Source organism: Crocodylus porosus, unplaced genomic scaffold (assembly GCF_001723895.1).
Source record: "Crocodylus porosus isolate Cpor-Errol unplaced genomic scaffold, CroPor_comp1, whole genome shotgun sequence".
Lineage (NCBI taxonomy): Eukaryota > Metazoa > Chordata > Crocodylia > Crocodylidae > Crocodylus > Crocodylus porosus.
Window position 1 is genome coordinate 87,726,491 of NW_017728886.1, and position 13,000 is coordinate 87,739,490.

The 13,000-nt window shown below is 43.3% G+C and overlaps 1 protein-coding gene across 5 annotated transcripts in view; it reads right to left on the bottom strand.

Annotated features, from left to right (window-relative positions):
- The window catches only part of ELMO1 (engulfment and cell motility 1), a 446,831-nt gene that overhangs the window by 9,254 nt on the left and 424,577 nt on the right, over positions 1 to 13,000 (bottom strand). For all 5 annotated transcript variants that reach the window (XM_019538714.1, XM_019538724.1, XM_019538705.1 and 2 more), the window contains 2 exons: positions 11,102 to 11,209; positions 7,155 to 7,237 (listed from right to left, as the gene is read on the bottom strand). In XM_019538714.1, coding sequence (XP_019394259.1) covers positions 7,155 to 7,237; positions 11,102 to 11,209 — 191 coding nt within the window. The remainder of the gene's footprint in view (positions 1 to 7,154; positions 7,238 to 11,101; positions 11,210 to 13,000) is intronic.

Genomic DNA, 13,000 nt, shown 5'->3' on the forward strand with positions numbered 1-13,000 from the left:
GTTAGCCCTGCCAACCGTGACCTCACATTGTCGGCCCATGTTCATCTTGGAGTCAATAATGACTCCAAGATCCCTTTCTGCCTCTGTGCTCTCAAGAAGGGAGTTTCCCATTCTATAAGTGTGCTGCTGGTTTCTACTGGCTAAGTGCAGCATCCTGCACTTCTCAGTATTGAAACGCATCCTGTTTATGTCAGCCCACTCCTGTAACCTATCCAGATCTTGCTGCAATCTTTCCCCCCTACTAGCATGCTCACCTCACCCCAAATTTTGGTATCATCAGCGAATTTAAACAGGTTTCATTTCATACCATTATCCAAATCGTTGATGAAGAAATTGAACAGAGCAGGCCCAAGGACCAAGCCCTGGGGGACTCCGCTGCCCACTTCCCCCCAGGTTGAATATGACCCGTCCACCACCACCCTCTGAGTATGACCCTTGAGCCAATCTGCAATCCATCTGACTGTGTAGGCATCAATACCAGAGTCGCCTAGTTTTTTAATGAGGATGGGGTGGGAGACGGTGTCAAAGGCCTTGCTGCAGTCAAGAAAGACTACGTTCACGGCGACACCTGCATCCATTGCCTTTGTGACCTGATCGTAAAAGGCAATCAGGTTGGTCTGACATGACCTGCCCCTAATGAAACTGTGCTGGTTGCCCTTGAGCATCATCCCTGAAGCTGGCCCATCACAGATGTGCTCCTTGAGGATCTTCTCAAAGAGCTTCCCAAGGATAGAGGTAAGACTGACAGGCCTATAGTTGCCCGGGTCCTCTCTCTTCCCTTTTTTGAAGATGGGTACCACGTTAGCTATCTTCCAGTCATATGGCACCTGGCCCGAGCACCATGAGCGCTCGTAAAGCCGTGCCAAGGGTCCTGCAATAACCGCAGCTAGCTCCCTCAACACCCTGGGGTGGAGAGCATTTGGACCCGCTGACTTGAACACGTCCAGCCCTTCCAGAAGCTCTCTAACCAGGATCTGGATCAAACACCTTAAATTATATTTCCTGAATGATCTGAAACTTCAGTATCACATAACAAACATTCTTGATCTCTTTAGGTGTGGTTATCCTTTCAAATTTGCTGTGCTCTAGAACAGATCAAAGCAGTTCCTGCGCTAACTCCCACGGGAAGCAGCAGCAGCTCCTCTGGTGCATTCAGATGTCAAGTTACTTATAGCTCATGCTCTTATTTTTTGTTTTAGGCCTATTTCTTAACTGTACCTTATTAAGACTAATGTCTTCCATTAGAGAACCAACTTTACCCCTACCCACACAAACCTGGCATTATCTCCTCTTAGCATGTTATAAATTACTGATATCAGAAAATGCCAAGTCATGAAACTGAGAGGATGAAAACTAAATGCGTCCTTTCAGTCCCACATCCCGCCCCGCTACCCCCACTAAGTCCTGTACCAGAAAGCTATTGAATTCTGTGAAGATCAAAAACATACCCTATCAAGTTGGAAATTAACATATTTCCATGCTCCATGGAAAATCCTGAGGGCTTGAGATTTTCTAGATTTCATAGTTTTTAGGGTCAGAAAGGACCTATTAGATCATTGAGTCTGACCCCCTGCCCTGGGCAGGAAAGAGTGCTGGGGTCAGATGACCCCAGCTAGGTGTTTGTCCAATTTTGTTTAATTCCAAAGGGAACTGAAGGAGATGAACAACCTAGGGAACCAGGAACAAGTCTCCCAGGGAGACCTGACTTCCTATCTCAGGCAAGGATCTGAAAGCCTGTAGAAGGGACCTGCCTTCCCACCATCCCACTTGGTGGGCTGCTGAGAGCCAGGAAGTTCTGGGAGCCCAAGATAATGAGAAACCATAGGAGCCCAGGCTCCCTAATAGCCTTCCATGAGGAGGACCAGGTATGTTTCCAAAAGCAATCTTGCCTGGTAAGGTGGGTTTCCCTGGACACCTGCTTAGTGTCCATCAGAACTTTTGTGCAGCAGCCCTCTTTGAACTCAAGAGTTTGCTATATCCTTTCCTCTCAGTTCACTGCCATACCCAGCTATCACTTGTGTTCTTCCAAAACATGCTTTAGATTCACTGCTATATCTCACATCCACTTGCTCTATTATTGCCCCCTTCTGTCATTTTTCTGCTGTTTGCCATTTTTGCCTCTTCTCCTTCGAGATGGATTTTTACTTTCGAATTAACTGTCTTTCCCTCTCTACCTCCTTGTGAAGGCCCAGTTCTCATTCTCTCTCAAAGTTCATCTTTCCAATCCAACTTCTCTTGTTCTCAGATCCTTCCTCTCTCAGTCCTCCCTACTTCCAGCTCTGTTTTTCATTCCTTCCCACTCTTCATTCACTCACCACTTCTAGTGGGAGAATCATAGCGCTTGCAGTAGAAACCATGAGTACAGGTATTCACACTGTTTCTCCAGGAACAAGAACTTTGGTTCCGGGTGGGGGGAATAATCCATGTGTGAGCTGGTAGAGATCCTTTCCTGGATTCATTTCTCCTGGGAGAATGAATGGTTGTATACTTCCCACCATTTGACTCCATGGGGAAATATTGCCTACACCTTCCCAAGACCAGGGTAACTCTGGTATGGAGAAGGCAGGGGGAGCAGCTGCTACTTGCCTCTCCCAGTCTCAGGAGGAGTTGAGTGGTGAAGAAAGGCATCCATGCCTTGTCCAGATTGGGGTCACCCCAGTTATGAAGAAGGCACAGGGGTTATCTGCTCCTACTACTCCCACAGACAGGGAGGACAAGGAAGGGGAGGAATAGCTGCCACTGCTCCCTACCCGCTCCTTACACTGGAGTCCCCTGTGTGAGGAGTGGGGGAGGGCTTTGCCACTCTTCTCAGTCCTCTCAGCTCTCAGGACCTTGTAACCAAGGGCCAGTGAAAAGAAGCAGAAATTTCTGAAGAACGGAGAAGGAAGCAGAATGCTTTCTGTTTGACAGGAGTGCACTGTGACTTAGACCTGACAAGTCAGTGACTGGAAGGTGAGCTGGGTTACCCTGGACTAAAGAAATGCCTGTGGCTAGAAGAAAATGTTTTACCTGACTATTTTTCTCATCCTTCTTTGCTTTAAAAGCTTTTAAATCAAACACAATTTATTTGCATATAATATATTAATATAAGAGACATAAAAGACCCTAACAGGAGGCCTTAAAAAAAAATCAAACCAAATTTAAAATAAAAGCAAGAATGAATGACAGTGGATTCAGGTCTAGTCCTATTAAAGTATTCAAGCTTTGTATTGCACCAGATTCCAATTCAGATTTGCTCTTGTATATTTCTAAATGATCTCACTGGAAGAGTAAAAGCCATGTGCTGGCAAATGAAGAAATGATAAAGCAACCATTAAGAATATTCTGCCAATTCAGTCCCTGGTCATAACAGTGACAGTCTATCATTTAATTTCTTTTCTGTCAATGAATAAACATTAAGGTGCTTGGTACTTATATCAAAGAGAACAAAGGTATGAAAATGTCCTTTTGAAAATTCTCTCCAGTTGTGAACTTTCAGGAACCAGCATGATTTTGTGAGTCAAAACAACACAGATTTTGCAAGATGCTGATGTAATGCATCCAGATATTACAGATGCATGTTATTTTCATGAATAAATTAATTCAATATTTATCAAGCAGCCCTGTAATACTCTCTAGTGACCATTAAGGAGCTGCAAATACTACATATTCTTTAATAAGAAAGCCTGCTTTATATGATAACTAACTTCCCAAATTCTGTGATTCATAGGACAGAAAATAAGGACTAGGGAAAAAAAAAATCATCAACAGAACTGGAGTAGTGACAAAAATAATAATTGCTATTGTCTGTATCAAAAATTGAATGTTTCAGCTGTGGATGTAATTATGCTACTTATCAATCCCTTAACTGCACATCCTCAGCCAGCAAGTTTTTTGCCAGTCCAAAGCAATTTTTCCCCAGAAAATGGGGCAATGCTGACAGCTAAGGACATGCAAATCTGTAGGGCTGTTATTTAGCATTAAATTGTATCTAGACATTGCTGCTTCATAGGCATGACATATTTCCATCACTGCCACCCACTGCTTCCCTTTATTTATTTATTTTTCTTCTCTCTTTTTCCCTCCCTCTCCCTTCACTCTCTTTTTTCTGGACAAATGAATACCAAGATAAATAAACATTAAAAATACTTCATCCGCATGATATAGTTGCTGCAGCCAAATGTTTCAACAATAGGCAGGAGTTGTGTGCATGGGTATGATTCCAAAAACTAACAAGAAAGATATTCCTGCCTATTTGTTCCCCTCTCCCACCTTGCCCCGCCCCCCAACCCGTCCGTCCATCCCTGCTTGAGTTAGATTTTTTCATTTTCATCCAGGAATATTCTATACTGAAAGCAAAGACAGGAAAACTGTGTCACAATTACTACTTCCCTATGAGCCAGATACATTTGATACAAGTTATACACAGAGAAAATAGATGCAAACATTTTTATAGGGTCTGTGCATCCCTATTTCTGCCACTCTGTAGTATGTGAGGCTCACCCACTAAGGAGACAGTTTCACGTGTCACATCTCCTTCCAATGGTAGCAAAAAAGCTAGAGTGGGGAATGATCTGACAGAGCACTACTGCAGTGGTTATGTTAAGCTTTCACAGCACCTATCTGCATTATGTACAGCTTTAGACAGAAGATGATTAAGTCCTGCACTTTTATATACATTAAACAAACACATTATGTTTTCAAAATTAATGAGGTATAGAAATCCTCTTTTTAATAGCATATGCTCTATAAGGTTTAGACAGTGACGCTAGGGTTGGACCCAAACCAAAACTACAGAATCTTGCCAGTTTTGGGGAATCATAGATTCTGATTCAAATCCCCAGATCTGAATCCTCTTCCCTGGCGGTAGTTTCAGGACTAGAAGTGGAAATCTCCTGCTAACAGAGGCACACTCATGAGATTTCTGTCAACTCATGCTGCACCTAAACTTGAGTAGAGACAAGGGTCAAGTCTTCTGCATTCCAGGAGTGGGTCTTAGAGGATGGGACACACTGGGCACCCAGGGCAAAGTGGAAGCAATGACATACAGTTTACACTCATAAGCACATGGCTGCTAGCAGCACCCATTTTCTTTTTGCACTCTTTCCACATCCTCCACCAAGTCAATGCCCAGAATACAGTTGCCCCTATCACCCCACCCCTTAGTTACACCACTGCTCAGGACAGAATTCAAACAATACACGTCCCAGACCTTGTAATACCACATCTTAGGAAGAATGGGACTGAGCACACCTTGCTCAAAATCCTGCCCACCTGAGTCTGCTGATGGGCTCCAAAACCAGAAGTTCACCTGCAAGACTGCTCTGGACTTGTCCCAATGCCTTCACTTAAGCCCTGAGTCTTCACTAGGTATGAGAAAAGGTGACAGAGACAAGCCTGAAGCCATATCATGGGTGAACTTCCAGTGGACTCGGATGGTTGAGGCATGCTCAATCCCACCCTCTCTAAGACCCACTGCTGGGATGCAAAACACATGATTCTTGTCTCTACTCAAGTTTAGGTGCAGCATGAGTTGATATAAATCTCATGAATGTGCCTCTATTAGCAAGAGATTTCCACTACTAAAGATGGAAGAATTTTGTCACATCCAACTTCTCAAGCTTCCTTCAATTCAGAGGCAAATTGTCACAGGAAGGAGTTGGCCAGATTTTGGCATCAAGGGACCTCAATCCTGGGTTGGACATTTGAATCTAAACTCAGAAAGATATCCTAAACCTAATTTGGATCTTACTCCTAGCTGGAACACTATTGAGAGATATAATGATCATTCAAATCCTTAAATTTCTACTCTTTACCCTCCTGTGTTTTCTTGAATAGCTCAGTCAGAAATTACTAGAAGCTGCACTTTACTAAAATTTTGCTGTGTGATTAGAGTGCCACAAACACTGAATCACTGGCAAGAACGGTCAACAAAACTATATCATCTAGCAAAGACAACGTTCAGTCAATAGAGCTAAGCACGGACATTCAAAAAGCCTGAGCCTGAATTGATTCAATCTTTGCAGGTTAGTCTAACCTGCGCAGACTGAACCAAATTGCCCACAGGGACCCCAGCTGGGGTGTGCCTGGAGGGGGAAGGGGGAAGCAGCCCTTGCCAGGGTTGTCCCCAAGGGTGGGGCATGGCCAGACATCAACCAGGGGAGTGCCTCAGGCAAAGGGGGAGGGGGGAAACGAGGGGGATTAAATTCCCGTGTCTCCCCTCTCTTCCATGGGTTGGCCTGGCTCTGGGCATGACCCCTGCCATGTGAGCAGCTAGCAAGGGGAAAAGCCAGGAAGACCCTGGCTGGGGTCCCCATGCCTGTGGGGAAAAGGGAGACAGGGGAGTTTAATTCTCCACCCTCTCCCTGAGCTGTTGGTCCATTCACCTGCCCCCTCCTTACCAGTGGAGAAAAGTCTGGCAGGGCCTGTTCTGCCCCCACAAGGCAGACTAGGCTGTGCCAGCTGGGTTTCCCACCCCCACCTCCTTGTCAGCCAGCCCTCACTGCTTCGACAAGAGAGCAAAGAGACAGGGCCAACCCTGCTCTGTTTAGGCACACAGCATAGCCCAAAGCTGCAAAGAATGCTGGGATGCTGGGGGCCTCTGATTTAACTTGAAGCAGGAAGGGGTCTGGGACAGAAGTTCCATAAACTGGTTTGAGCCAAATCAGTGAAATCTGATACTACAGTCAACCAGGTTTATCTTAAACCAGTTTCAGCCATTTTAAAAATGGTTTATGTGCACTGAACTTCTGTTCTATTACAGGTTTAAACCAGTTTCTGATCACTTAAATTAGTTTATTTGCAATTTCTGTCCCTAGCCTAGATATTTTTATTCTTATGCAATCTATGCAATCCATTCAAATATGGATAACATCCAGGAGCCATACTACTGAAGACCATCTTAGTAAGTTTTAGGCTTATCTATAATTATCATAATCCACAGATGTTATGAAGTTAAATGCACGGTTGAGCCCATTTGGGAATGCTTGTCTAATCATTTAATTCAAATGACTGAATTCACATGAATTAATTCAAAAGGTGAAAACAGAGAGAAAGAAAGAGATTGTATGTGTGTATTCTGGAAAGGAGAAATAGCTGTTTTATTTCAGGAAAGGCCAAGTTCACAGTATCTGCATTCTGCAAAAAGAACAATTATAATAATTTGAAAAACAAACCTTGTTTTGTTTAAGAGCACCCTTCTCCTTCATGTGAGGACAGTCCTTTCCTGTCACAACTGCTTTTATATCTGCCACAGGCACTGCATTAAGAAGACAGAAAATGAGCACAAGTGAAAGGTGCGAATGTCCTGGTGTCAAACAAGATGCGCCAAACAAGAGGCAAAGCTAATGTGTCAAAAATGCCACCCTTTTTGCCATTTCCAGAGCCTGCTCTGAGAAAGGAAACAGTAAGCAAAGCAACTGAAATAGACATCACAGACCTTGACAAAACCCATTAAGTTTATATTTTCAAAAGAAAATGTGACCAAGGATTCTGCATCCTGTTTCCTGTTGAGCTTTTCATGAAAATACATTTAATATGTATGTATATATGTGTATGCGTCTGTCTGGGTAGCCTTTATTTACACCAGTGAATCTATACAACCAGTACTGTATATATTAATTTATACAGTAGTCTTTCATGCTGTTTTACAATTTTGTCAAAAGTGGCTACTCAATCATTCTTGGGGGTTTGGATATAGAAACAGTGTGAAGCTTAAAAGAAACACGCTTAAAAACAAGATTTTTTAAAAAACAAACTCATTTTTAAAAAGTTCTTAAAAGTTTCACTTATCACAATCACCATGAAAGCAAAATTGACGAGGTCACTGGAACACAAGATAAATGTATCTTGCTTCAACTGGAAGTCAATTTTCCAGCAGTAATTATAAATCTATCTACTTTAGAATATAATATGGTCAGGGAGTGAGAGGAAGCTTCAACAATCTATAAATGAATTATCTTGTGACTGGAAAAGCATCATATGGAACAGGATAATAATATCTAAGTCTGTTTTTAGTTGATCATTTAAAATAGTTATGTAAAGTCTGCAGTAGAGAAAAACATCTTTTATGGCACTGGGCTCAGCACCATGGTACATGTTATGCATTTCATAAATCAGGACAACAACCTGTTGCATCACTCACAGCAGTGTAGTTGAAAAGGCAACATGATCAGATTGGTACAGGCTGTAGGGGTTTTTGCCCTCCTCTGTATTGAGGAGCATGGCCCTCTTCTTGGGATCTCTTGAGCCCTTTACAGAAGCAGAATGTTGCCCACCATGCTTTACTTGTGGCAGGTTAGTGTATTTGAGTCTTGTATTGTGTCAGGGTTGACTGTGTAGTTTTGCTAAGAGGTTAGACCGTGGATTTGTATAGGATAGTTTGGATAGGAATGATCCTGCCTCAGGCAGGGCATTGGACTAGATGAGGTCTGCAGGTCATTTCCAGTCCTACTTCTCAATGACTATGAAACTTCTGAATGCGTTTTATATGCAAGTAAACCTGTTGACATTTTGACCATCATTGCAGTATCTGAACACCTTCTGCTTAAAATCAGTAGCAAAAGCAAAGTCTACACTGGACTATAGCCAACTCCTGCTCACAAAACAGGCTCATTATGATATGTTCAAAATGTTAACACCTTATAAGTAGGCTCTATTTATCTGTTGAAAGATCCTCCCATTCCATTCAGCTAACTCCTTACATAGGAAACGAGACTGACCATAGGACCTAAGTCCAAAAGGGCACTCAAGGAATGAGTGGCCCTTCTTCAGACTGTGTCCATATCTACTTCACTTGATCAGCATTAAAGGTGAGGGCCTGGTCACAGAGTGTTCACGTGTGGGATTCAATGCCTCATCTTTCATTCCAAAGCTAATGTAACATTTTTCCAACTGTGATGCAAACAAATCACTTCTCTCAATGCCAAGGTAGCAATAAGAAACACTGTCCTAGATTCCAACAAAGGACTGCAGTAAGGGCCTGAAACACCCTTAAGGCTATTCTGTAAAGCACTGAGAATAAGGGAAATCTGACTACAAACTGCTACTGTTATGGGGCTCTAGAGTTAGGCCTGTTTCCTCACCTGGCCCAGCACCAGGGAATACTCAGAAAGGTTATGAGGAACAGCAGGGAGGGAAAAAGAGAGCTTATATTTGTTATTCCAAATGCTTGTGCTGCATTTGAATTATTTTATTCATACATTAAAAGGTTTGAATCATTAAGTTACTTCTCTCAGACTGGAGAAATTAGACACCTGAAAAATTGTTCCCTGACTTCACTAAAGAAGCATAATAAACTTGTCTGGTTTGCATATAGATGCAACTAATAAAATAATGCCAACAATGATATTTATTACTAATGAAAAGTACATGAGGAAAATGATTTCTGATCCAAGCGCTGGTGCTACAGGCACTCATCATGGCCTCATAGCCATTAATGACTACATGGCCTATATCTCACAGCAGGGTTGAAAGCATTAGTGTCCTTAATTCAGGGATGGGAAACTGAATGACAAAGAGCAGTATCAAATTTGCCTGCCCCTCCCCCCCACCCGGGGTGGATCTGGACCCATTTCTAGTGGCAGATCAATAGCGACAGAGGCAGGAAGGGTGCCAGCTCATGGAGCTGAAAGGATTAATGCAGCTGTTGTTTATCTAGTAGCTGCTGACATGGGGACTTCAGCAGCAGGCCACACCCCTGAATTCTCAGTCCCTCCAGGAGCCATATTTTCCATACCCCTGGATTAAATGATCTGCTTGAAGATGCACAGGAAGCCTGTAAGCATGGTTACTTCGCACCAGAAAGCTACTTAATGCCACCTCTTCCTCAAATTACTTTATTAGATGGCAGCTCCTTCTCTACAGTTGGTTCTGTCGATGGTGTCTCCTTGTTGCTCAGTTTCTTAAAAATAAACAAATCAACTCTAAAAATTGAACGAAGTCAGTATGAAGTTAACTGTCCTTTTCAAAGAACATTCTCAAAAATAGGAATGTAAAAAATAAGGGACATATTCACTTTCCCAGAAAGATCAACAGTTCCTTAACAGAAGCAGAGGTCTCAGTTCAGGAAACTATTGACAAACGTGCCAAAATTCTCATTGCACCAAATTAAAAACCAGAATTAAAATTTATAACTAGGCAGTGGCCTGAGCCAAAAAAAAATCAGGAACTAATCATTACCCATTTTGGGGAAACCGGATCCAGGCTGAAAAACTATAGGCATTTATAGACATGCTTTGGGAGGTGGCGGTGGGGAAAAACACATGCTTTAATTAGTTAAATTTTAATTTAAAATGTCTGGATTGTCATGTGCATCAGCATCCTCATGTGAAAAAATGGATGTGGGGCCCTTTGAACTAAAGATCATTGAACAAGCCTAATTTACAGTGACCCAACACATTTTTCAGCACAGGTACACTGATACACATGACACCAGAGTCTGCTGGAGCACGGTAATTACTATGTTCCAACAGACTCTATTGAACTTATAGTGTGTTGGAACAGCCTCAGGAGCCCTATGGCTCAGAATTGTGCTCACTTATAACCAAATGAGCTTGCAATTCGACAAGTGTCCAGCAACACTGATATCACCAAAATTTGACTAGACCGAGGTCATTTATCACTGTGCACTGTGGAGATGGTGTGGGCATAATGGAAACAGAAAAGAAGGCAAGCTTTAAATCACATTTCTCACTCTGATTCAGGGGTTAGGTGGGCACATCAAAGAACAGTCTCAGGAGTATTAGGTCAGCTTGCATTCACAATGCCAAGATCTGGCTATTCATCTTGGATTTTACAAACAGGAGGATTCAGATCAACAGGACCTGTTTAGAGTCAGGTCTGGAAATGTTCCCTCCTCCTGGAAAGGGGAGCATTAAAAAAAAAAACCAGGCAATTTGTAAGATCCACCATTGCCACATTTTGACAGATTCTTTACTGACTACATGGAACTATGTACCTGCTGAGAATGCTCAAATGCTTATGCTAAGATATGTGTTAACCAGCAGAGGCATAGTAAACCGAGTCTATCAATAGAGGTATTTCTCTTGCATCATCTTAAAAGTAAATGACAGAAATAACTTCAAAGTTCACAAAGATAAGGCAGTATGTTTACATGACTTACATTTATCCTGCAAAGAATCATGCGGGACTTCGCCTTGGGGACTTTCTTCCAAATCTCCATAGTGCAAGACTTTGTGATTTGGTGATAGTCGACAATACCAGAATTTGTCTGTTAATAAAACACATTACACATAAGATTACCATTTGTCCCTGTTATGATTATTGATACTATAAGAGATAAATCTATTCAAATGCATAGTGGCCAAGAACAAAAACTGTAAAATGGTTAAAAAGAGAAAGTGCGTGTGCTGTGCTGGAAACAAGGAAAAGGCTCTCAATTGTTCATATGATGAAAATGAGTCTTTGGAGTCTAAAACCATTTCCTATTTTCATTCATCCATTAGGAGGAACACAAACATTAAACAAGAATGCCCTTCAAGACAAGGCTGGGTAGGCATCTGTCTGTCATTCTAGGTTTAGGAATAGCAAACCGGAAACTGTACAAGAAAGTTGGACTAAAAGATCCCCGAGGTCCTTTTGACCTATGATTCTAAGCCTTGAGTTACATAATAAACTCTTCCAGGCAAAGCCCTGGGCTAAGGTTTTCAACGGTAAGTGTTGATGGCTAACCCAAGACAACTTTATGGGCCTGATTCTCTGAAAGTTCTGAACATCTAACTGAGCACGCCTGTTTAAGATGTCTCAGTTGGGACACTCAAAGTGAGACACCTGAAAAAAAATAGGCATGTTTGACAACTGTGGTCCTAGCCTTTTTATATGCCTTATGAAGCACTGTGTACCTTTTACAGGGGTAACAGTATATAAACAGTAATAAATATCCTATGAATTTAATAACTACATCCTGTACTGCCTTAGCCTACAGATCACTGATTCTCAACCAGGGTTCCAACACACCCTGCCAGGAGATCCTTTTAAGGGGGCTGCTCTAGCACTGTTAGGTATGCGAACACCTACACATAATCCACAAGACAAATCCAAAGATTTCAAATAGGAATCCATCGTTTCAAAGACATTCTGACTAGCTGTGGTTTTTCTGAGCTCTTAGCAACAAAAGATTTGCTCTAGTTTCCTGTAGTCAAAACACAAGTTAAAGCTAAGAGCTGGTGTTTTCTGAGTCCAAAATAGTTGAGAACCATAATAGATCCATATTATGCATGTCCTCAAATGTATGTGTCATGGGGCAGGGCCCAGGAGCGGCCGTGATCTCCCCGTGCCTCCAACCTCCCCTTTAGCATGCCCCAAGCCTCGCAGATGTGCTGGACGTTCTCGTGTCTGTATGCTCGCCCCTTCCTGGGGTCTCTCAATATGCGCACCCCCTCTCCCTGGGGTCCCTCAGTATGCGTGCCCAATATACTCGCCCCTCCCAGGCTTTTGTTTACCCTCTCGCCCTTTTCCGGGCTTCTCTCCTGTAAATGCCCTCTCCGGGGTCTTTCCAATACAAGCACCCCTCTCCTGCGGCCTCTCCAGTATACGCGCCCTTCACGCCCTTACTGTATATGCGCCCTCTCTGGGCCTGTCAAAATGTATGTGCAGCCCTGTCCAGGCTCTTACTCTCACGCTCGGCCCTGTCTGGGCTCCTGCCCGCGCGCTCAGCCCTCTCTGGCTTCTAGTCGCGCGCTCGGCCCTCTCTGGCTTCTATTCTGTACATGCCTTGTCTCCATCGGGTCCCTATCTGCAAGTCTACCCCTCTCCAGGCTTGTTCTTGCGTGCCTACCCCTCTCCAGGACTTTAATTGCGTGCTCGCCTTTCTCTGGGACTTTGTGCTGGTAGGGTGCCAATCACTCACCCTGGAGCCTCCTATTCTAATCTGCCCTCCATGGGGCTTCTTATTCCTGTGTGCCTGCCCTCTCTGGGGCCTACGCGGCGCTTCTCGCGCTCCTTGGCCTCTCTGGGGCCTACGCGGCGCTTCTCGCGCTCCTTGGCCTCTCTGGGGCCTACG